Below are 26,948 nucleotides of genomic sequence, written 5' to 3'. Positions count from 1 at the left end.
ATGATCATAATGAGCGAAATGGTGCAATGAAGATAGAGAGAGGTAATGAAAGAACCCACGCACATGGTGTTTGTCCACCACAAAGCTCACTTGGCGCGAGCTTTCAGAAAAATTGTTTATATATGCATCCAACGTCACAAAGGCATTAGTTGTGTTTTATTTTATTTTATTAAGTTTACCATGTAAAATGGCATGGACTGTCTTGATAATAGAAGCTCCGTTTTTGTTCACTTAAATCCATTCCTATTGTACATTGCCGAAATGAATAATTGTAATCGTTTATTAAAAACAAAAGTGGATACTCTGCGTGATGCAGTGGGTAGTTCATTGCGTCTGAGCCCGTAATGGGGAAAGCAATTTGGCTGGAGTTGCTATAATAGTCTACGGAATTAAGTAACAGTGATCTTTACTCACAACAGCCAAACATGGGAGTCGAATTTGTCTACTCACAACTACATTTTAATTGTCTGGCTTAAAATCTAAATCAGCTGAAGATGAGTAACAGTTGTTTTATTAAATAACCTGATTGATAAGATTATTGAGCTTCTAACAGATCTAACAGCTTCTAACATTTTTTTCCTTCGTATGTTCATTGAACATTACTGTATGGCCTTAAATGAATGAATTCTTCCTCATATAAACAATACTATTTCAAAAATAAACGTTTTCGAGCTTTAGATTACATATAGCAAGTGCATGTGAGTTTTTCAAAAAGCAAGCCTTCATTGAGTTTGCCCTTACCACCCGGATAAGAAAGTGATAAGAAAAATAGAATTGCTCAACCATAAATGAAGTCGAGAAATTCAAGGTAATTGTTTAAAATTCCATCACAGTAATGCAGCTTGAGGCTGAAGTGGCTCAGCCATATAACATTTACAAGGTGTGGATAAAAAAGTGGTAACACTGATATATTTCTTAACTGGCTTTATTGCCAGAGGTTATACAAGTTAAATTGCTTTAATAGGGCCCGCCATGTCCACTACCTGCAGTTACACTTATACAAGGTGTCGTATACCGTCAGCACGTTCATATTTGTCTGTGTTTCACATGGACTACCATATGGTACCGGCTATGGTTTCTCTGGTTTCCTAATGCTTCTCATGAAGTATTTCATCCATCTTGGCAAAGAGATTGCAGTCGCACAGATTCATATCAGGGGAATACGGCTGACGTTCGAGTATCTCGTCGCTAGTTACGTAGGAGATCTTGCCCAATATTAGCCCAACCCAGGAGGAAGCACGTATAATGATGAAATTGTAGTTATTCTATATATTTCCTCCCAGTTCAATACACTTCCTGCACGGTGCTACAATTTTTGCAGCCCATTAAAAAAAAAAAGCGTTAACCATCTTTGTATCAGATCCAAAATGGCGTCCTTTGAAGTATTGTTTGCGTTTGCGTTTAGGAAATAAGTCGGACCTGGGGAATGAGGATGATGATCTAGACATTGAAACCTGTGATAATGGAATGTCAGCTGTGTTTGCAGTGCTCGATGGACAGAAGCGCTGTCCTGAAGGAACATTTAATTTTATATATATATATATATATATATATATATATATATATATATATATATATATATATATATATATATATATATATATATATATATACGTGACGTTGCACTTTGTTTTGTGAGTAATGCAGAGTAATACTCCCCATTAAATACCTGACCCTTGTGGAAGTAGTCTATGAGTACGACTCCATCCTTATCCCAGATGAATGTTGCAGCACTTTCCCAGCGACTTTTGCCTCGTGAACTTCTTGAAGCGAGAGAACCAGAGTGCCACCACTCCATTGACTTCGTTTTAGAATTGTAGTGGTCAAACATGTTTCATCCATGGTTACTAATCGTGACGGAAATTCGACGACATTGTGGTCAAAATGCGAGATGACTTTCCTTGACGGTACGTGACGTTTGGGCGCGGACGTTTGGGCCGCGCCGTTTGGGCACTGGACCTTTTGGCGCGAAGCCATTTGGGCGCCAGACGTTTGGGCGCGAGTTAAATTAAAAAGACTTTATGTTAGGCGCTGCGTACTAAGTTCGAATCAAGATATCACAAGGTGTCTACTGTAGTGGAAGTCCTAGAATTATACTGGATTTTGTTTTATATACTAGAAATACTGGAATTTCAAAATTCTGAAAACTGAATTAACAATTAAATTTTGTAAATTTAAGTTTCAGCCAAAGTGTGCTTTTTGTTTGATAACTTTTCAAGCTAAGGTAAGTAGACCAGACTAGATAAGATTGCCTGCATTACGTACATAGTGAGCCTATTCCATTAAAAAACTTAAAGCAGACCTTCTACTGTAGTTATGCAATAAGTGTAAATGTCAAACACATTTCTAGTGGCCCAATGACCAATATATGTACACTTAACTATTATTTTTCACTTTGAATTATTTTTCACTTTGAAATCTTTCTTTTTTTTTTCCTTTCGCTACTTTCTTCAATGCAGATTAAATGCTTACAATGGGACGAAAAAAAGTGTGTTAAGTTTTGATTTTTATATTGGAATGTTAAAAAGAAGTGATACCCGAAATACGGCATACTCCAGTTCCTAAACTCAATATCTTAGACACCCTGTATTAACATCTTTCCCTCAACTCGATTAGGATTTAGGATTTCTAGATTTCTGGGCTTTCGGCATCTAAGGCCATTTAGCCCGTCACTTTTGAGGGAGTACACTATCCGGGGGAAGGGAAGGAAAGAAGCGGCCTGGACCTATAAATTAAGTACCACCTAGTGTGAATGAGGAAAAATCAGGAAAACATCATTCAGGGTGGCTGGCCTGAAAGAGCATGTTATAATTTTTCGACAGAATGCTCCACCGGGAATCGAACCCGGGACCACTCGCATCGAAGGCGAGAGCGTTAGCGACTACGCTACGCGGGGCCACTTCTCTCAACTCGAGTGCGCTGAAATCTTTTATTGGTAGTTCTTTATTGGACTTAAGGAAGAGAAGAGTTTGGCATACGTAATACGAAAGAAAACAAATTTTAATATTCATAAGTATGTAATTATTAACTTTAAAAAAATATGAAAAATAAATCAATATGTTTTAATTAACATTAAGAAAATTATTAACAGTTCGTCTGATTCCTTCATTTCCTAGCTTTCTTATATAATACAAAAATGAGATCATTAGATCAGAAGTACAAGAATCGTAAACAAGCGAAAAATCAATCCATTTGACGAGGTTAGGCAACAAATGCCACAAACGCATTAAACTATTTAATTTAGATGAATAAATAAGATAGAGATAGAAAATATACAGATAAATGAGGTGAGATAAAGATAGAAGTGTGTATATCTTGATTCGCGCTTAATTTTCAATGCCTAGCTTACTTTATATGTCGTAAATTGTGATTTTTACTATGTACCTCGCGCCCAATCTTCTGGCGCCTAAACGGCTTTGCGCCCAAACATCCGGCGCCCAAACGGCAGCGCCGAAACGTCCGCGCCCAAATGGTGGCGCCCAAACGTCCTGTCCCGTTCCTTGATGTCCTTATTCTTTCATACGTTTGATCTGCTGACAGATTTTTGGGAACCCGTTTTGCTGGGAAATGTTACTGTCTCTGCCACATATTTTGCTAAGTTTCTGGTATTTTCAAGAATAATGTCATGACTTCCACCCACGATTTCGGGGACAGTCAGTGTTCCTGACGTTCCCGCAAGTTGATCATCATTTGTTGAGAAATCGCTACGTTTAAACTGTATCACCCACTTCTTCAGAACTGCACATGACGAAGGAGAATTCCATTATTATTATTATTATTATTATTATTATTATTATTATTATTATTATTATTATTATTATTATTATTATTATTATTATTATTATTATTATCATCATCATCATCATCATCATCATCATCATCATCATCATCATCATCATCATCATCATCATCATCATCATCATCATCATCATCATCATCATCATCATCATCATCATCATCATCATCATCATCATCATCATCATCATCATCATCATCATCATCATCATCATCATCATCATCATCATCATCATCATCATCATCATCATCATCATCATCATCATCATCATCATCATCATCATCATCATCATCATCATCATCATCATCATCATCATCATCATCATCATCATCATCATCATCCTCCTCCTCCTCCTCCTCCTCCTCCTCCTCCTCCTCCTCCTCCTCCTCCTCCTCCTCCTCCTTATCCTTGGTGGAACAAAAATTTTGATGTCAGTTCTGACCTCGAAGTTCGGGAAATTTACTTGTTGGCCACACTTGATTACTTCAGGGACCTGAAAAAACAAATAAGAACTTCGTTATCAATATGAAAATTTGTATTTTTACATTCAGAAATTTGTTTTTTTAAACTACACTTTCATCAGTCTACCTGCACTCCTTCTTAGCTGGGTTACGAATTTTTCAGCAGCCCCTTGTATGTGACACCTAGTGTTGCCATACGAGATATGGTCGTCGTTGTGAAAAATTATCGTCGTCTCTCTCCAGGTGAGAGGAAGGTGGTGCTGCAGAAATTATCAGCCGTTTGACATCCACGTACAGAATCATGCAATTGCACAGTGGTTCAGAACAAGCAAAAACCTGGCCAAAACCTATAACCGTTTATAACAATGTACAAAATGCTTCTAATCCCTCAAATATGTGAAAATTGTATATTTATAGTACTAAGAATTAACGAGCACGTTCATCATTCGGTTGCACTAGCCTTATGTGCAGGAGAGAGTTAGTAGGAAATGTTTGTAAATACTGATAAAGTACTGCGTTTTGGTATGCATTACGTCAGTACACTCACACATAAAAATCTGCACTACACTCATACATACAAGTCTTCATTACACTGACACACACAAATGAAAAACGAGAATTGATTTTGTAAACCACATTTGTACGTCAATCATCACTGTCAGTGTCAATATCACTGAATAAAAATGGAATGCTTTCATTCTTTTGTTTGCTGGACGCCGCGTTGGCTCCTTCTGCTCCACGCTCCGACGTCTTTAACAGCAGTCATCCTTCATGTGACAAGCAACGTCTTTTCTTCCCTCTTTTCTTCCCGGTAGCCATGTGCCTAATACGCGAAAGAAAGGGATCATAAGTAATAGGGAGCATATGCAGCATATCCTGATTCGTAATAGTGCGAGAGAATTTGCGTGAGTTATCTTCTCGAAATGTTCGTAAGTCTTTATTCCGTGCTTCAGAAAGTTGACCTATTGGTAAAATGGCATTCTGTTGCCGATCCATGAGCAAGAATTTTATGGACACTAGCAGACACATAGAACCAACTGTAAAGATGAACAAAGAGTTTGTCTGTCTCCAGTGCATAACTGTCGAAAGCGTTGGGATCAATATCAAGTCCAGAATTGATTACAGATAGTATCACCGAAAAACGTGTAATCAGTTGTTCAGAAATCCCCATCATTTGCGAAGATCGTTGTGAGTCCGCAAAACATCTCCTAGCAGTGTTCCCATACTTGCTTGTTCCACTATCTTCTGCTTTGGGTCTATCACATTAAGGTCTATTTTTGCTCTAGACTGCTTCCGAATCTCATGTTTTTGTAATTTCAATAGTTTCTTGTGCTTCTTTCGAACTTGCCATATCTTGAAATCGAGTCTATATGCAATATAAAGGAGGCACTCAAAAAATCGTATGTACGCATGTAACACTGACAATCCAAAGAGAAATGTGGATGTGTCTATGTCTTTCATAGAAACTCTCCCTAAATCGTTAATTTCTTTGAGACATGCTTTGGAAATATAACACTTTTGAAGAAATTTGATATTCAGGAGTGCATTACAACTTTTCCATCTACCATAGTGAGAATGAGCTCTTGATGCACAGTAAATTGGAATCCACTGACATTCACAGTTGATAGGTGATCTTGAATCTGCTGTTCGATGCACTGGACTCGTTCAACTTTTTTCTACAATAAAGCTTGCGATTTAATTTCTGCACTGACATCTGAAATAGTAATACTCTCATCTGACGGGTAACAACTTTCTTAGCCTCGAGTAATTGGTGATAACTTGGATAAATGTCTGCGTTGCGTGTTTTGGCACCAAGACGTAGACAGTTGTTTTGGCTTTTGGTTAACTTACGATCGAGAAGCAATGCAAGCGCCTCTTCTTTGGTGCACGGTTTGAGTAAAATGCTCTGGTCCTTTGCGCTCATAAATGCTTGTCTCATCTTACGAACCTTTCGACGTTGTTTCTGTCACCTCACGAACTACTTTTTCTGCATCTTGTTCTGATACCCGAAGCCTCATTTTGGCAGCAAAAGCCAGTTCCGACGTACTTCCAGATGTATGTAAATCTTCCGCTTTCATCCGTTTAGTTCTGTCAATAGATTCTCTGAAATCCTTCGATGGACAACCTTCAGGATTTGATCGACGTTCCATCTGTCTCCGGAATTTAAATGTCAGTTCTTCATCAAGCCATTCTGTATGTATCTTTAGGAAATGTCATGATTTCTGCCACTCTTATAGTTTTCGGTACACTTGGCTGCAAAACCTAGAAACAATTGGTCGAATGTCTTCACTAACGTGGGTTGGGTGATCACCGAGGTCCAATTACGTCAAAACTCAGGTCTGGACATGCTGTGTTTGTTCCCTTTGACAATGTCCTTACATTTCTCTCATTTTCGCATTGACCTGGATGCGTCTCAGCATCATTATGAACTATAGATGTCCTGCACGTAAAAAGTAGGAATAATTAATTTCAGTGTCCTGTCACCACACAGAATCACAAAGGAGCAAGTATTTCACGAATTCGCACATATTCGCACCTAAACTTCCTGAAAAACAATTCATCATGGATTATTCTTTCAGGCCATTTCAATAACCCTGCTGGGGAACGCTGGGCACTATACTAAATCTCTATAGTTTTGTGGACCTTTTGCTAAAGCAAATTAGATTTTGTCATATTAATATATTTTGTTCGAGGAAACGTAGATATGGAAGATACTGCATAACCACTTTGGACAGTTGCAGTGCTTGAGAGGTATGTTGATACCATATACAACACATGTTTCTTGTGACCACATATTCTCAGATACCAAGCCATGAACTTGAATGACAAATACTCTATTTGGCAGCTATTTCACATATATGTTCACAATGGTTAACTTTCACCCGTTCTAACTCACACGTTACATGTTACTCGTGTTCATTATTTGTATATAATAAACTATGGATATTTCGTAACCCATACACTAAACCAGTGTCCTTCTAACGCAATTTTCAAAAATTGGGTTTTGCCAGCTTTTCGCTCGTCCTGAACCACTGTGAATTGGTGCAAAATTGACTCAATGAACGTTGTATGCTACAATGAGCATCATTTTCACATTACCACCTTGCGTAGGACACTGTCTCTGTACGAGGAGATCCGGATGCTTCCACCCATTGCCGCTCCATACCACTTTACAAGCATAGTTCATACGAGCGAGATCAGATTTTGGTCCTAGTAACGATTTGTCGAATAAATTTATCACTTTCCCTCCCATACCGCATATCTTGTACAGTTACATAGCGTTGCCATATTTTACAGCATGGTAATTTAATGGGGTATCCACCATACTGCATTTTACGGAACCGAAGAATATTTTGTAGGATGTGGAGCATGGTTTTGTGGCGTACGGTTATGTCCGCGGATAACTCATGGGCAGTCCTTCACCGATTCATTCCAGCAAGTGCTGATTTCAGACTATTTTCCTCGTGAGAGTTACAGTACGGGATGGGTGGTGGGGGGTGAAAATAGTATTGCAAAGATACTGGTAACATACGTTGAGTATGATCGGTTATATGCCCCGAGGGAATCCTCCCTACCCCGGACTGTCAGGAGTGAAGGAAGAAGGTGGATTATCTGGTTGTCGATTTGTAATCGTTCTGAACGGCATCCCTACCTTCATGAAACATTTTACCCATCGCGCCACTGTTCAAACAGCACGCTTCGTCACTACATATTTGACGCAGTCTTGTACTCTCCAACCAAGTGCCACTTCATTTTGGTACATATGGTATTCCTGTCATAAACAGCTTGAAGTCCTCCTACCACAGTATTTGACTCAATGAGACACAACCGTTCGCACTTGCCACATTTGTTCGTCAACCTTGTGTTATCACTTAACGAATCCTGTTGATTCACGCCTCTCAGTAGCAACTGTGTTACTGATTCAGTTTCAGTCTGTTGATAGTTTAGACATGCGACATACTGTATGTATTAATTTATCCTTAGCAGAAAGTCAAGAAATATCGTTAAATGTAATGTGATAAATGGAGGAAATAACCTATTTTAAATCAAATGAGTTCTTCTATAGATCAAAATTCTGATATATATATATGTAAAATAATGTTAACTTGAAAGCGGTACTAGTATTGTCGAATGAAGACATTTGGAAGACATTTTTATGTTTGTGATTGATTGATTAGTAGAGTATAGTGTCTCTTTTCACCGCTGAGTTAGAGGTTAAACCTGAAGTGAAATTCGAATCACTATTCTGGCTTGTATCCGAGGTAAATATCTCCATCGGGGATGGAACTAGGGACCACTCGCAAAGAAAGCACTCTTGTTAACTACTTAACGACGAAGAGGCTATGGTTTTATGTTAGTTCTTATCAGGAATCCGAACATACTATTTTTTGTAGGACCTGCTATTTAAATAATCGACTAGAAATCTTCATTCATTCTGCCAGTCCCGTGTTTGTTCTCATATTCCTTTCAAGTTATCCAAACAACATTGACCCTGTTGGTAGCAGTTAGTGCTTTTAAGTTTCTTTAACATATAATAGGTTCATTTAACGATCATATAAAAGGTATGTTTCGGTTCCATCGAGGCCAGACTTTTTAGTTTCGGGAAAAGAAAAGTTACATAATGCCAGATCCGACGAGTAGGAAGATATTTCATGACAGTAATGTTTCTCGCATGAAAAAATGCCTGATAGACAAAGTCTTACAGACCAAAGCATTTGCCCTGATTAGAATCAATCTTCTTCTTCTTTTTTTTTTTTTTTTTTCAATAGTTCAAATTCTTTTTTCTCATTTTCTTCGCGAAATGAAAACCTCAGTATAGTAGTGCTGAGTGATTGTTCTCCCAGTAGAAACCCACTCAAACAATTCCATGAATGTCAAAGAACTGACGCAGTAATTCCTTGATTTTCAGCGTGACATGCTTCTTTTTCAGTCTGGGGAACTGGGGCTCTTCTACTTCATGATTGCAGCTTTGTCGTAGGTAGAATTCATGTTTTATCGAAAGTGATTATACAAATTCCAACAAATCTGGTTCGTTTTCCATGCTTTGTAACATACCTGCCCATAATTTTTGACAGCACCTGGTTTTTTTTTTTTTTTTTTCTGTTTTGGTTCCTGCGAGAGATTTATTTTGGCACAATCTTGGCACAGATTCTCCTCATGTTCTTTGGTAATCCGCCGTACAAATTCCCTGTCGAAGTTTATTAGTTAGCCATTGCACGTACACTTACTTCGGTCACTTTTTGTACTCTGTTGATGTTTGAATCAGTAACTGAATACAGCGACGACCTGTATGAATGATCATTGTTTTCAACATTTTCCTTTTTCTCGAAGAAACATTTTTGCCACAGAAAGATTTGTACTGTGAATATATAAGTATCATCGTATACTTCGGCCAACGTTGGTGGAATGTTTCAGTTGGCGACTTCTTAAGTTTCACAGTAAACTTAATTTTCAAAATAGCCATTTTTCGATACATAACAGTTACACTGTTCACAGAATGACGCTTCACTCGGACTTAACAAAGTTGGGCAAGGGCAAACTTAATGTAGACGAAGGCGAGAGATGGTGCTTCAATACAGCACTAATCAGTTTACAGTAGCTGCTTTCGTGACAGGTTTTATAAAATATGCCCCCGTGACAGGTTTTTATTCAATATCTTATTATACAAATAACTTGATTTTCACGTCTTAGGTGTATTATCTCCATAATAATAATACTTACCTCCAGTTACAATAAAGATATTGAGGTAGTAGCAAAATTTCACAGAGTATTAATTCTTACAAGATAAATAACAGTAACGGTTTTGTAAAGAGGAATTATATGACTGACTGAAGGAGATTGTTCTTTACTTTAATAGATTTCGTGACTTTCAGAGTAATTAGCAAGATAGGATGAAGTGGAGCTCAATATGCTTCAGGTCAAAGATAGATTAATTTTTCCACCTTAAACGCTTTTCTTTTATCTTTGTGCTGTGAATAGTAGCAATCAAAAATATTGATAATACTTTGTCGCTTACTTGATTTTGTGATAGCAGTCAATCAGTATGATTCTTTTAGAAGTAACACAAACTGAATTAAATTGTAGATTACTTAAATATAAAAAAAATCTCTTCATAGCACCTTTCATCATATGCAGACTGATAAATTATAGTAATTTTTAGCTGTTACGTAATCAGATAAGTTAAAAATCGAGTACTTTTTTCTCCTAAATTTGATTCACAGCCTAATTGTCCATGGCAGACTAAAAATTTCATTTCATTTTCATTTGATAGAGTATATGCATTTTTTAAATATCAGATATTGCTCGTAAAATACTCTTTTACCATGGTAAGTATATTTTGTATTTGATCAGAACAACAGTAGTTTCGTTGAAAGTGTATTACTCAAAATATGTATTGTGTTGAAATACAAATTCATTGTTCCATATTTTATTCGTAATTTAATTTATATTCATGTTACTTTGTCTGAAACTTTAATTTAAAAATATGAAGTCAAGATTCCGTTCGTTAGTTAAAAAATTGATATGTTAATTATAAATATTTTTCATCACTCGTTATAATTAGCTATTAATAATGAGTCACATTTGTAGAAGCAGCGTATTACACTGTACTGCTCTACTGTTTCCATGCATTCGTTCGTTGTGATGCAGGTGGTAAGGGAATTTCATGTGTCTCTTAACTGAATTGTAGAGTAGGCTGCTGTATCCCCCTTCCTCTTTCTGTGTTGTGATTTGAACATGCATGTGTAGCACACGAATATCACACGACCCTCGGTGTGTATGGTTTCTTTTTACCCTATTGAAACATATTCCCATGCTTCAATGGCAAAATACCTATATATGTGTATAGACGTTTCCCATTTAGATTTCTTTCTGTACTTCAAAAATTGTAATGATTGTTTATTTGGTGTTAATTTTCAACTATATTCATTTATTACAAGATATATATTGTCGATCTTCGTACTAAATTATTATGTAATATGTGTATTTTTCACATGCACCAGGGAAATTATTTCTTAATATTGGTTATTTTTTAATGAAATAATCTAAGGACGTAGAAGTGCGTAAAAATTCTTTTCAGTCGAGTGTTTGTTATGCTTAATGAACTGACAATAGCGCTTCTTTTCTTTTAAAATAATCAAAATGAAACTAATAATGAGTGGTTTAAGCTATTACGTACTCGCTATATATTGAAATTTCCTAGTTATGATTGCAAGTGAGTAATGTTTTTTTTTTTTCTTTTTCTTTCCGCAAAGTAATAGTTATGTATGTAAGAGGTCACTTTTAACTCATAAAATTATCTTACTCAACTATAGAACAGTGGAGAAAATTTAGAACCTACATGAAATCCGACTATTTCCTTCAGCTGAGATAAGCAAGTAGAAACCAATCTAAAGAGCAAATAATTAAAGAGAAAAGGAAACAACTATTACAGTACAATCATATCTACAAGTTCTGCATACAAGAGCTATCCAGAAAGTCACTTACGTTTCGGCGGGTGTCGCTGCGGGTGAGGCGAGCGATACCATTTTGTGCAGGGACTTCCGTCGGTTCGGTGCACATCCAGTTGTGGACGTGTGAAGTTCGTGTTGCTCTGTCTGCAATATATTGTCAACATGAGTACTCCGATTGAAAATTACGCCAGTTATGAAGTGAGAGGTCTGTCATACTATTGTTGTTGGCGAAAAACACTAAACCAATTGATATTCATCGACAACTGTGTGAAGTTTACGGTAAATGTAATAAGTAAAAGTGGAATAAGACGTTGATGCTTCATAATTGTATGCTGCACAAACGTTTTCGATGAAGACCGAAGTTGGGGGCCGAACATTTTGACAAACGAACTGGTCGCAAAGATCAATTACAAGAATCGGAAAATCGCCATTTTACAATAACAGAGCTTTCGTTTGAGTTTCCGCAAATTTTAGAGCGTATTGCATGAAGTTGTGACCCAAAAGTTAGGCTGCAATAAGTTTTATGCAGGATTGGTTCCGAAAATTTTGACAGAGAATCACAAAACTCAGCGGACGGCAGCAACCTTGAGGCCTATAACGAAGACGGCGATTGGACGTGATTGGGGTTAAGCACTTAATTGTAAATAGTAATAATAAAAACAGTTCATGGAATGGAGACAGGTTTTTTTTTTTTTTTTTAAGTTTGCAAACAATCTCTGCAAGAAAACTTATGGGTACTGTGTTTTGGGACAAGAAAGGTGTACTTCTAGTCGACTTTTTGAAACTTGGTGCAGCAATTCCTGCTGAAACGTATTGTGAAATATTATCATTTCAAAATAAACGACAGGGAAAACTGAGTGCAAAAGACCTGCTGTTTCATGGCAACTCCCGCCCTCACTCAGCCAAGCAGACTCACTGGTCAGAAACTCTTTACAGGCCATTCATTGGAAGGTTTTCGTCCTCCCGCCATGTAGCCACACCAAATGATTACTATTTGTTTTCTCACATGAAGACCTGGCTAGCAACACTGTGCTTTGATTATGCAGACCATGAGGCTAGTGTGCACAAATGATTGAAGTCACATGCGGCAACTTTTTTGACAGTGGACTTTGTTTGTTCATCGCTATGATAAATGCCTATGGTGACTATGTCGAAAAGCAGTTGTAAAAGTGTCGCTTCAAAATGTATATAATAAAAAATGTGTACTTTCACTTGTCTTCTTTTTATTTCAAAACGTGAGTTACTTTCTGGACAGCCCTCGTATTTTCCTGTCTCCATATGGTGGAATTGCTAATACTACCATCTAGCGTCTTTATAAATCGTTTTTTGTAGTCTGGCCAGATCCCCTTAACTTGATTTGTTTCTTATGTGTATGTTAAAACGCTTTTTGAAGTGAGTGAATTTCTTGATTAATGGTATCTACATCATATATAGAATATGGGGCATTGGAGTTAAGAATGGGTATCACTGATCGAGTTTTACATTCATTTCAAAAAATGTTTTACATATGCATAATTCGGATTTGATTTTTGTTTTGCGTCCCTTTCAGCAGCAAGGCTATATGAGACGTAGACCTACAGCTTAACGTGGGATCTGAACTACATGAGCTACCGCTACATCGAACCCGGAACTCGCGCTACATGTGCATGAGAAACTGGAAGAATGTGGCCATACTAACACCATTTCAGAATACGATCGAGAAGAAGGCAAGACAATAGGATTTCGAAATTCCATCATATGTAGACATGATTTTATGTGGACATTTCTCCTTGTTCCTTCTTTTGAAGGTCATGTTTAGGTTTAATGTGTGCTTATTCTGTCACCGAAATATTAGAAGTCAAAAAGAACGAAAACGATGTTGTTAGCAGAACATATTTAAGTATACAAACCATATTAATGATTATTGACTGGCATTTAAGATCCCTTTTTCACGCTTTGGCTAAGTGAAGCGGAACCTGCAATATATATATATGTATATGTTTTTGTAATGATTTCTTACCAGCACGTGTGAAAAAGAAATATCAAGGTAAATAATGCGTAAATTGCAGATGTGACTGTTTAAGTTCAGTAGTAAGAAAATGTTGCTTTTGTGCTTAACAGTAATTTTGCTGTTAATTTGTAATTAATTTATTTAATTAAGAAACAAATAAATAAATACTTCAGATGCTAATAAAATATATTGAATTTGTTTCGAAGGTGTTGATGGACCTTTTCCACCAAGATGAGGAGGTATCTGCGGGCTTAGAAGACGAGACTGTTTCAAGAACATCCCTTACTTACGAGGAAGTAGTGAAAGATTTAATTCATGATGAAAAACAGTACTTAAGGGACCTTCACATGATCATTAAAGTTTTCAGGGAAGAAATTGCCAAATTGTTATCTCCAAATAGTAAGGTACGTAATGGCGTAATAGTAAATACATCACAGGTATTCGCTCTCCATTCTTGACAAAATACTGTGTGTAGATTTTTCTTTTTAACGGTTAACAACATTTGTGTATAATGTTGAGCAACACAACTGTATGTTCTAATTATCTAATTTGTAAACAGTTTTTCAGAACATCATTATGAAACAATTAATGCTTTTGTGAAAAAAAAAAAATCGTGTCGGTTTTTAAATTGAATGTGTGTTTTAAACTATTGACCATCTCCTTTCATTTAAAAACTATTTCTCTGTACTGTATAGATGTTTGAAATTAAGGCTTGGAATAAAGATCTAAGAAGTAAAATAAGCGTGCATTTGATGTAAAACTTTAAATAAGTAAAAGGACACTTTGCAGATAGATGTGAACTGTAGGGTTTCTAAAACTTAATATTTATTACATAGGAAGGCACTGGTCGATTCAGGGTTCCTACTGGTTGGGGATGTCAGGGAAAACTCAGGAAAAATGGTGCAGGTCACGTAAGCTCAGGGAAAGTTTTTAAAATATATTTTTTCTAACATTAATTGTACACCAATTTCAGCTTAACCAATCATTAATACACTATGGAACATTGCTCAAATATTTATGGGTAGTAAGTGCAATGTACGTATGAGCAATTGATCATTATTTGTCTCTATAGCATAAATGTTCTCATACATAAATATTTACCGTTATTTATTCCTTATTTATGTGTTAACGCCATCCTGTCATGAAAGTCAGGGAATTTCTTGCCAAAGGTCAGGGAGAAGTCAAGGAAATAGATTTCTCCAGATCAGTAGGAACCTTGTAAGTGGAAGTAGTTCCAGATTTCCAGTGTGCACGAATTGGAGAATTCGTTTGTTGTTAGCTTTTCGTTGTTTAATGTGTTTCTCTAGTTTCATCGGCATGACACACTCTCGATCGAGTGAATTGGTTGAATAGTATAGTAAGTGATAAATTATAAATTACATTAATTCATTAAGAAATATTTTATATATTGACAGGAACTAGATGTAATCTTCAGCAATATAATGGATATCTACGAGCTTACTGTAACTTTGTTGGGCTCTCTGGAAGATATGGTGGAGATCACTGAAGAGAAACAAGTACCTGCTATTGGAAGCTGTTTCGAAGAATTGGCGGAGGTATGTATTTGACTTCAGCTGTTCTTGGTAGTATGGGTGATTCTAAGCAAAAAAGTTCATATAAATGTGGTTCCGATTTTGTTCGATAACAGATTGAACAGAAATAAAAATGTCACCACCAAGATCAATGTACTAGGAGTGTAACGGTATTGTGTAATTTTTATATAATAATATGCATTTACGGGCAAAATGTGCTTTTTAAATATGCACAAGCTGTTCAAAAGGAAGAAGAAGAAAATGTAAAGAGAAATAGATGTATTTTTTTCTGTTATTATGATTGATGTTCTGTTGTGATAGTGATTTGACATGTTTTGTAAATCGTCATAGCAACGGAAAAAAAAAAATATAGAGAGAATCCATCTTGTGATATATACATGTACAATATTTAAAAGTGTGTAAATGTTTAATTTATTACGCACTACAATAAAATAAAGGTAATATCTAAATGAAGTGTTTAGATGGATTTTGATAAAACAGTAACCTTGATTATATAAATATACGGACTGAGGGCTATAACGACATATAAAATATGCAAAACATGTATTATGCTAATTACAAACTGGTGTTTTTCATAGTAAAACACATTTAGTGGTCGTTATAGGAGGTACATAGTAGCTAATAGGAGTCCGTCACATTTCCTGCCAATTACTGAAGAGTAGGTAGCAATCGTGAAGTTTCTCATCGGGACATCATACTTACAGCGTTTTGTGTGTGTGTGTGTGTGTGTGTGTGTGTGTACGTATGCAATGTTGTGTGGCAGGTACATACACACACATTAACATTTGTGAGCTGCCGTTATTTGGGTTGTTTCCGAACCATTTTACACACGGTTACCATGAAATAACACCTTCATACACGAATGAAGATTATATGGACAGATGCTTTTGAACATGTTTTGTAATGGAATTACTCACGCAGTTGTTGTAGAATGGTATAAGAGTCGTTTTCCATTACGTAGGACACCAAATAAGGCAGTGTTTACTAACACAGGGTTCTCACTGGTCCTGGAAATCCTGGAAATGTCCTTGAATTGATTTTGTCCTGGAAATATCCTTGAAAATGCATTTCTGTCCTTGAAATTTACAGAAAAACTGAATGTCAGATTTGTCATAATTATATTGAAGATTGTAATTTATTTTTATTTATTTATTTATTTATTTATTTATTTATTTATTTATTTTATTATTATTATTATTATTATTATTATTATTATTATTATTATTATTATTATTATTATTATTATTATTATTATTATTATTATTATTATTATTATTTTTGCTATTCCTGTTTTTGTGCTGAATAATAGGTGTAATTCGTCATGATTCTGCATGTGTGGGTGTTGGTGGTCTTTCTTTCTCTTAACAGGGTGGTTGGTTGGGAGAACTTCTCTCTTCCTCTTTCATCCACTAGTCTGTCAACCCATTCTTGGATGCTGTCTTTACTAGTGTTTCACTAGTATATCCTCCAGAAACTGCGTTTTGCACCAGTATTAATCCTCCATAATCAGTCTATTTTCGCAACAGCATATAATCGTTAGTAAAATCTCATATGAGACTATGTCTATAGATGAGGAAATCTCACAATTCCGTACTCAGTTGAAAAACTTGTAATATAATTCCTTTTTTAAATTTTTTTTTATCCCTAATTGTATGCGTCACACTGTCACGCAATGAGCCATGTACGAAAAATAGATTTTTGTTGTTTGTAATTTTGTTCGGTGCACAATTAAAATGTCATGTAGAAAGAATGAAAATACATGTGCTGGATGTGGGTAGATCGGATAGCTGTAAGGAGAGTTGGGTGCCCCCCCCACACACACACACAGAAAAGCACATTACGCTCCGCTTTGTATATTTAATTATTGTGCATTAATACTGTACTTGCATTAATATTCACTGCATAAGCTATTGTACTGTTCATTTCACTGTTGTGAGTTTTGACCGTACAGTTGCAATCCTTTATACCTTCCTGTATTGCAGTCCTGGAAAATTGGTGATTTGTCCTTGAAACGCCCTGCAAATGTCCTGAAAATTTTGGGGGGAAAGAGAGTGGGAACCCTGCTAACATGTTTCGTGGTTTGAAGGAGCACGAAACAGTTCCCAGTGCTAAAGTGACTTCGAACATGAAACCAGATAATCTGTGGAAGAACGGGAGAAAGTAATTGCAGTGGTGCAGCGAAGTTCTACCACAAGTACCAGACGAGTGTTAACACGTCTGGATATTCCACGTACCCATATGTGGCGGACACTATATGTGGACAATCTATATCCATTTCACCACCAACCGGTGCAGCACTTAACCTATTGATGACGCTTCCCGCGTCCAATTTTGTCATCGGTTACTACACAATGCAATACAAGTGCCTTACACTTTATTCACTGATGAGTCGACCTTCACTGGTACCGATGTGAATAATAGTTGTAATAAATTCACTAGAGCTCGAGAAAACCCTAACGCAACCCTTGTCACAGAATACGAAGACAGACTTCCTATAGACGTGTAGTGTGGCATCGTTGACATATTGTTGTTAGCTCCTTATCCTTCATGAACGCATGAATGCACAGTGGTACCTTCATCTGTTACAAAATGATTTGACGTACCAGTTAGACGATGTTTGTTTCTTTGCACACAAGATGGAGCCTCCTCTTGCACCATGACTTGCATCTGTTCATGCCAATCGGTTGATCATTGAACGTTCATGCCAGTCGGTTGATCATTGAACGTCAGAATGCCACCTATCCTAATCAGTTGATTGGTCGTGTTGGTTTCGTTACTTAGTCAATTGTTCTCTTACTTACCTCTCTTCATTTCTTTAAATGGGGGTGGATAAAATAGGTTTACTGGGAAAGGACGAATACAAGGGATAAATGATACAGTCGTTCATGTAAGTACTGACCAGCATAATATTTTTCACCTTTAATTGCTAGCACTATTAATTATCATGCACTAATTATTGATACATTCAAATTAATGCAATAACAGTTAGTATGTCCCTTCTTACATTTACATGTTTTACATGTTACTCTTTTTATTTACATTTTGCTACTTTATTTTTATTTCTGTTCATATCTCAGTTACCGTTCATAATCTGAACCATGTTCATATGATTTTTTTTCTTTTGCTTAGAATCACTCATAGTACCATTTCCCAACATATTGACACTTCGGTGGTGAAACACTCTGTATATACTTATGTTGACCTTTTTTCAAATTAATTGAAGAAACAACAATACTTCCTACAATTTCATGTATTCTAACACACAAGACTATATAAAGTTTCTATTTTAAACATGTTGACATGAAATATTGTTTAATTTATAACAGTGAAGAAAGTGATAGTTCTATGAATAACGTAACATTCGCGTTTTCTACAAGTCGTCTCCATTCTTGATGTTTTTTTCTAAAGTCTGTTTTTCCATCATTTCAATACTGTTGTTCGTAAGATCTTCCGTAATGTTGCCTAATCATCTATTTTGTAGTCTGCCTATTTTCCTGATTTTATGCAGCAGTCACGATTTGTCCTGCTACAATCGACATCTCTTTCCGCGCGCCGAGCGAAACAAACATCCTAAGATCTCTTTGTAGATGTCCCGACTGCTCGTCTGCCCATGTGACAAAAACTGTGAATGTCACCACTCGCATCGAAGAACATGATTAGTATGATTTTGAATGACTTAATTTATTCGGCCTCGGCAACGAGGGAGATCTCATTGCCAGCCCTGGCGCTTGGTGTCTGGGTTGTACACTAATATCATTTTATGTATCTTTTCCATTTTACGATTTTCACTTTCTCCGTTATACCAGACGATATATTTTCCTTAAGAGTCTTCATCCCGGCGAAATTAAAATACCGCTAATTTTACAGTAATTATGTGATATCTTTACACAGATAAAAGATAATCGAAATGTGGAACAAGAGCGCCCTAGACAATATTATTTTACATAAGAAACCGTTATCACGACTCAATTATCTGCTTTCGATTTTGAGCCATTTTGAAAATCGGCATTTATTTTCGCGTTTCTAAACAGCTAAAAACGGAAAGCCACTAGGTGACTTGTGATAACGGTACCTCTCGCAAAATAATATTCTCTAGGGCGCTCTTGTTCCATATTTCAATTATCTTTTATCTATTTGAAGATATCACATAAGTACTGTAAAATTAGCGATATTTTAATTTCACCGGGATGAAGACTCTTAATATTTTTCTTCTTTCAAACTATATTACCATATTTTTTTCCTTGTTGAGTATATACATTTTGGAGTCTGTTATTACCGATCGTATTAATATCCTATATCCTGTTATTTATCTTGCTCGTGATACTCTTTTGCTGGTGGAAAATTGTTCCTTTGCATAGTATGCTTTGCATCTCAGTAAATATTTTTCTTGCACGCGTTTCTGTTACCTATCATTTTCATCAATTCTGTTCCCTAGCTATGTAAATCCTGTGATTTTTCCAGATCTTGCCTTGCTTATTTCTGTTTCTTTAATGTTAATGTTAGATTGTGAGGTTTTCAATATATATATATATATATATATATATATATATATACCGTATTTGTGCGAGTATAGGCCATACTTTTTTCCCTACATTTTGGCTCGAAAAATCATGGTGCGGCCTATAATCGAGATTTTCCCCCCATAGATCATAAATCATCAGTTTCAAAATGACATGTACACATATAATTTTGCAGCCTTCAGTTTGAATCATTTCAGTTGTAACAGCATATCCACATTTCCTGTTTTAAACTACAAAATCAAGCAAATCTGTTTCCACATCGGGATATTGGCACGTTTGCCCTCGAAATGAACACCAACTTTTCAAACTATTTAAGTGTTTCTTTTCACTCGCAACCACCGACGAAATTTATGAAATCTGAATTCAGTTTCCCGTGTTCCTTTACATAGCTCATAACTTTAAGTTTAAATTTCGCTGTGTAACTATTACGTTCCTTTCTTATTGTCACTCAGAAACAAAATGATCGACTTTTGAATTTTCTTACACTGCCGCATAAATTAGTCACGTCACCAGACCGCCCAATACGAAAAACTTGTCCTATTGGTGATGAATTCCTTTAATTATACGAGAGCTGAAGAAGGGGAAGGAGAGAGATGCAACTCAAAGTACTGTCTAATTGAACTTTCTCGTAAATTTAGTAGTGCGGCCGATAGTCGAGATTTACTTTTTTCTATAATCTCGTGTCAAAAGTTCAGGTGCGGCCTATGTTCGCACGCGTTTTATATTCGCATACATAGGGTATATATATATTGTTACTAGTCATTGTTAACCCTACTTCTGCAACCACTTTGGTGGTTCTCTCGTTTTCCGTTATTTAGTACAGAAGGTCGATCCGCGTATATGTGTCCAATTTTGAAATAGCACTAACCTTATGAAAATCCATGGGACCACCATCGGTTGGCCTCAATGTGATGGCCATGTGTTCTGGCAGTAGCCGTGTACCGTAACTTCCACTGTAGAAGACTACGACGAAGTACAGGAAGTGGAATCTTCTCCCATTCCTCCCGGCAGGCTTTCCACAGGGCCCCGAGAATAGTGACACGACGAGAAGAAAGTGCCCTTTTCAGTAGACTAAACCCGCAGAAATCCATGGGACTGGCATCTGGTGATTTCACTGGTATATCATGAAATGGAATAGCACGAATACTGGTGTTTGTCTCCATCTGCTTCAAAAAGTTCTGGGTAGAACGAGATGTATGTGAGGAGGCCTTATCCATATGCACAGACACTTGCTTTATGGCATGCCCATACAAACGAGGCAGACCTTCTGTATAAATTGGGGTCAGTATATGTTGCTGAAAGAATGCAGAGTTGATTTTACAGTTTTTAGGGACCTGACGAATTGTTAACTTGTTCTGATAAGAGTAACCGGCGACAACCATAAATCCTTTCGAGAAAGTTGCTTTGCAATGACGGATGAACGCAGGACGGCTTTTTGCATCTCGCGAAGTGTAAGTTATCGAGCGAATTTTGCCACAATCTGATAGATAAACCCATGCCTCATCTAGTGTGGCCACAAACTTCCACTTTTCCCCAGGTAGATGGCGTTCATAGAGTCGCCTGCTGTTGGTCTTTCTCTCACGGCGATGGGCCGCACTTAGGTAATGTCCATGACTTTTAAAGACCCTCCGGAGGTTTAATTTCCCACTCAGGGCGCAGTTAACAGTTGACTGTGGTATGTGGAGTCGAGCTGCCATCACACGTTGCGGAGGAGAGTTCTTGTAAGGCCATTCGCCGCAACTTCTGAGCTACTTGTGGAGTCACTGTGGTACACGCTCGTTTCCTCGACCCCTTAGTGGGTGAAGGCTTACCTAGTATGTCTTCTTTTTTATACTGCTTGATTATGTTCTTGATAGTCGTCGAACCCAGTGCACAACCATTTTCTTTGCACTGCTTTTGAATTTTAGAAACCGAATATTTGGCGTGGAAAAGTCCAATTACATAGCCCTTCCAAAAACGGTTCACCTTTGGAGCCATGATGCACACGATACACAGTTTCGCTTGGCAGACGATAGAATGGACCTCCAGGTATAGCACACGCGTTTAACCACTTGGTTCGGTCGCTTCTGTGATCAGGGGTACGGGTGTAAAATTGGACACATATACGCGGATCGACCTTCTGTAATTCGTGGAAGTAACCAGCATTCTTCTTATTTGCTCTTCATGATATTACGCATTTCCTCCTCATCCTTACACCTTTCATTCGTAGTTTTTTTTTTTTCGTTGTTTCATCATTTATTTTCGTTTTCATATTTTTGTCTACTTTCTTACTCAGTTTTTCGCTAATTTTCCTGCTATTTCTTCACTTGCTTTTAGTATGGCATCCTGACCTATACCATTCTTTATTAACCCCTTAAAGATTAATACTAATTTCATCAGTATTTCAATATCAGTATTTCAATATCATATAACAAAAGAAAACTGAAAATAACAAGACCCTGGTCTGCCGAATTGCATACATTTCAGCCGGTGATGTGTGATCAGTACGTCGGCTACACCACTATATTTGTGACTTTGCAGGACAATGTATGATACCTTTCTTACCTATATCTTTGACTAGTTCTTCTAATTCAGCACTTTTTTTAAAAATATATATTCAGGTTTTCCTTGTTCGCCTGTTTTTTTCTGTGTGCAGCGTACATATTTTGCTGTTCCGTTACATGTGTTCGTCACGCCTTTTCTTGGGTGGGTGCATGTACATATATTATACTTATGTCTTAATTTGTCCTTTAACTCTTATTTTACTGATTATAAATCCGGTTCCGTGCAACTAGTTTTGTTTCTGGGCCGATACAATTCTTTTTATCTATCTATCCTTCCTTCACCTTACTATCTTATTCTTTGTAATGCTATTAGATTTAATGCAAATTCTTTCGCAGTTTCAAACATTTTCCCAGCTTGTAGAGGTTTGCACATTTCAGATCCCTAGTACCAGCTGATTTTTCCGTTTTCGTTGTTTCAGTCCACTTCTCGTATGCTACTTTTGTGTGTCTGAGACACGTAAGAGTTTTCATAATATGCCTTGATTTCGCATGTTGAGGTTATTATTTCCTCGTCGAATTCCCATCCTGGAAGATAGGTAATTTTCGTTTATATATATATATATATATATATATATATATATATATATATATATATATCCTTTGGAGATTCCTATACCAACTGTAAGGCATCAGTCCTGGCCTAGTCCATCCCAGATTTCTCCAGTGTCTGCTGTATCTAGCACACATTCTCCTAACCACTACTTGGGGAGGTGCCTAGTGGGAGTTCGGTATTCCCTCCAAGACGTTATACTTTCAAAAAACACAAGTATTTTGTCTTTTTCATAACAACCTATTTTTGGAGAACGATTCTACTTTGAATAATTTCGTTACCGAACTATCCATTTCGTCTTTGCACCAGATTCTGTGGTTACCAAATACATTGTACAATATTCAGCACTAGTGAATGTGAAGTGCAATGGAAGTTATGCAATCCAACATACTGGTTGTTTTGTTTAGGTTGTCTAACAAACTTCTTCAGTGCCTTATCAAAAATGTCTTAATTCGACTCTTATGTTTAATATCTGCTTCAAAGACAGAGATTTGAACAGAGAGTGTGATCCTTTGTAGACTTCGTAAAATAATATGTAGACATTGTTAATTTTGTCTAATGTACTCTTCTTTCTATTCCCACTTCCTTCTTCGGTTTCTTGCCACTAGCATTTCGTCCATTAATTTCGCTGTATCCTTCCTCATAGTTTAAGGGTAGGATAGCAACAGTATTTGCAAGAGGGGAAATAGGAAAAAGAAAAGCTTCTTCTGGAATAGTTTACAGCATAGCGCTTTGGATTATTCGAATACCTTGATGTTGCTTCGCTGTCAGTGACATTTTCACACAAGAAAACAGAAAGAAATCGTACAGCAATAAGTCAGACCAAAGTGGAGAAAATATTGAACTGATAGTAATAAGTAAGGTTATAACAACTTAATTCAGTTTTCATTACCTGACAAAATGATAACACAGACAAGTTAATTCAACTGTTAGTATTATTCAAATATATATATATATATATATATATAAGTAAGAGTGCAGTAATTATGTCAGATGAACTTAATTCCATCTGCTTCAGTATAATAGTATAAATATTACATCGTTTAATTTCAGGCGGCGGAATTCGATGTGTACGGAAAGTATGCGAAGGACGTCATTAATCACCAATGTCGAGATACATTAACAAAACTATTGGCCAAATCTGAAGTGTCTGATGCTCTTCAGACAGCTGGACATGGCTTCCGAGAAGCTGTTAAATATTATTTACCTAAACTATTATTGGGACCAGTGAGGCATTGTTTTTCGTACTTTGAGTACGTAAAGGTATGTATACAGTAATAATTCTTTGGAAACAAGGCTAACATTTTTTTAAAATTCATCTGATGCTTAATTTTCGGTAATAAATTTTTATTGAGGAACTTATATCATTTTAAATGCTATTCACGACTCATCGATATGGAGAAACATAAAGATTTTAAGCAAGTAAATAAAGAAATAAAAGAAAAATCAGCTTGTAAGAAATAGAAAAAGCTATGTATCAGAATTTTGTCCATAACCGAGATATGAATGTTATCAACAGTTAATGCTGATGTAAATACGTGAGTAGTAGCAGGTATTTCCAAGTTGACATACTAGTTGTGTACTTATTTCTCGAAAACTACGTTTTGCTGTTCTCAGAAGTATCATCACCAAGCTCAGAAGTATCATTACCAAGATTTGTATATATATATAAATCTTTGAGGAAAGTCAAAGATTTTGGGAGGTGATAGGGGAGGTCATTCTAAGCAAAAATGTTTATGTGAACATAGGGTCTATTCCCCCTCGTTCCAGAGATAGGGGGTGGTGGTAACTTTTTACCTCTTGCACTTGTCGATTTTCGTTTGAAACGTCCTAGCATACCCTGTAGTTGGGGTTATGTTACATATTATACATCGTTTGAAAGCTAATGGAACAGGATTGCAGATGGCAGTACTGGAATAATCGGTATACCTACAAAAGAGAGGTAACGGAGAGAAATTTTTCGAATTTTCTTATAAAATTCCCTTTTAAAAACAATTTTGCACTGTTCTTGAGGAGAAACACTGTCGCTAGAGGAACAATATCTGTTTAGGCGAAAATGATGCTGTATACTAGGGATGGCCAGACGGATCCGGATCTCGGATATCCGGATCCTATAAGATCCGGATCTCGGATCCGGATCCGAAATTTCGGATCTTGGATCCGGATCCGGTTCCTGGATCCGGATCCGGAATTTCGGATCTTGGATCCGGATCCGAAGTTTCGGATCTTGGATCCGGATCCGAAGTTTCGGATCTTGGATCCGGATCCGAAGTTTCGGATCTTGGATGCGGATCCGAAGTTTCGAATATTGGATCCGGATATTCGGTTCCTGGATCCACACCCGAAATTTCGAAGTTCAGATTCGGACTCCTGATTTGAATATTTTAGGCCTTAGAATGAGACCCAGAACTAAAATATCCATATGTATAAAATTTACTAGGTGAATTTTTATCTAACTCAGTGGGAAGACAATTCAGTTGAAATGACAAAAGATTACATGAAAATCTCATTTTTACATTTTTCGGGGTTAGACCACTGTTGCGCACACCCCATCATTTAGTCTTTAGTATATCTTTAAACGTACTACAAGTATGCCACTTTCATCTCAAGTCAGTAGTTGTATAGATCTGCCTTTTGTTATATATTAATCGAGTTAGGATTAAAACTCGATTGTTTGTGAGACCTATGATAATATCTTCAGAATGAGTTATAACGTTGAAAAACTCCATAGAATGCTGCATATTTTCTTTGAGCCACATTGGAATTTAATGTAGTCTATCTTATACAGTCGGCTCTTATGATTAATTCAATGATCTGAACTCCTGCAGCATTACGGTAAAATCATTGATATCTTTGAATTTTCGTCATTATTTCTATTTTTTATTACGAGCAAAATAAATATCATAAGCGGCATTTTACATAATACATATAGACGCAGTTCAGTCAGTTGATTGCTTAAAGTTTATAGCAAAGCTATTACATTTCTAAGACACTGGCGGCCTTAGGACAAAATCCATGGCTTTCCCATAAAATCTTAAATCTCTCTATATAAAAACTTCCAGAGTGAGTGAGTGAGTGACAGATCACCGTACAGGCCAAATCGCTTAAGCTACAAACTTGAAATTTGGATAGTTTATAGGCTTTGTGACGTAGGATACCACTAAGGAAGAACTTTGGGAAATTCGACGAGGAAGGGGGGAAATGGGGTGGAAAATAATGATGATTCTTGACGTTAGATACTTCAAATTTGGTATTTGGGTTTCTCATTGAAAATAATTTGATACTTGTTAAAGTGCTTTTTGATATTTAAATTAGAAGGGGCAGGGAAGATGTAGAAAGTAAAAGAACGGGTGGTAATTGCAATTATTGCAATTAGTATAATAATATGCCTATATCTCGGAAACTTAACGGGTTAGAAACATGGAATTTGGTATTTGGACTTCTCACTTAAAATAATTAGATACGTATTTCAACGTTTTTTTTTTTTTTTTTTTTTTTTTTTATGTGGCCCAAAAGAGAAGAAAAAGGGCGAGAAGAAAATTAAGTGGAGATTACAATCATTGTATTAATATGTTCAATCCTTTAAGGTTACAGACTTGAAATTTGGTATTTGCATTTTTTTTATTAAAAAAAATTTGACATGTGTTTCAGTGTTTTTTGACGTTTTAGTAAAAAGGAAAAGAAAAGAGATGGAAAGGAAAGAGGGTGGGGATTGTAATTATTATAATAACATGTCGATATCTGGGAACCTCTGAAGGTTAGGAGCATAGAATTTGGTATTTGGACTTTACATTTGAAATAATTAGGTATGTACTTAAGCGTTTTTTGATGTATGTCTTAGAGGGGAAGAAAAGGGGCGGGGAGAAAAGACTTTTATGTCTCGGAATCCTGGATTGTTAGAGAAATGAAACTTGTTATTTGAAAAAAAAATTAGTTATGAAATGAAATCCTTGAGTTTTTCGTCCCACGCTTATGCCGGTTAGGCTAAAGGAGACGGTGATTATGAGAAATAAATGAAATGAAGAAAGTGGGAGGAAACGGGAAAACCCCGAGAAAATCCACGAGTACGGTGTTTGTCCACCAC

General features: G+C 36.5%; 1 protein-coding gene across 1 annotated transcript in view; it reads left to right on the top strand.

Annotated features, from left to right (window-relative positions):
• Window positions 1–26,948, top strand: part of Sos (Son of sevenless guanine nucleotide exchange factor) — a 231,250-nt gene that overhangs the window by 33,289 nt on the left and 171,013 nt on the right. Inside the window, exons 5-7 of the mRNA XM_081728247.1 lie at window positions 13,905–14,102; window positions 15,114–15,254; window positions 23,918–24,127. Of these exons, the coding sequence (XP_081584373.1) occupies window positions 13,905–14,102; window positions 15,114–15,254; window positions 23,918–24,127 (549 nt within the window). The remainder of the gene's footprint in view (window positions 1–13,904; window positions 14,103–15,113; window positions 15,255–23,917; window positions 24,128–26,948) is intronic.

This window comes from Thermobia domestica, chromosome 10 (genome assembly GCF_964235325.1).
Source record: "Thermobia domestica chromosome 10, izTheDome1.hap1.1, whole genome shotgun sequence".
In the NCBI taxonomy this organism is placed as follows: domain Eukaryota; kingdom Metazoa; phylum Arthropoda; class Insecta; order Zygentoma; family Lepismatidae; genus Thermobia; species Thermobia domestica.
Note: the sequence above shows the minus strand (reverse complement) of the source record. Positions and strands in the feature narration are given on the sequence as shown.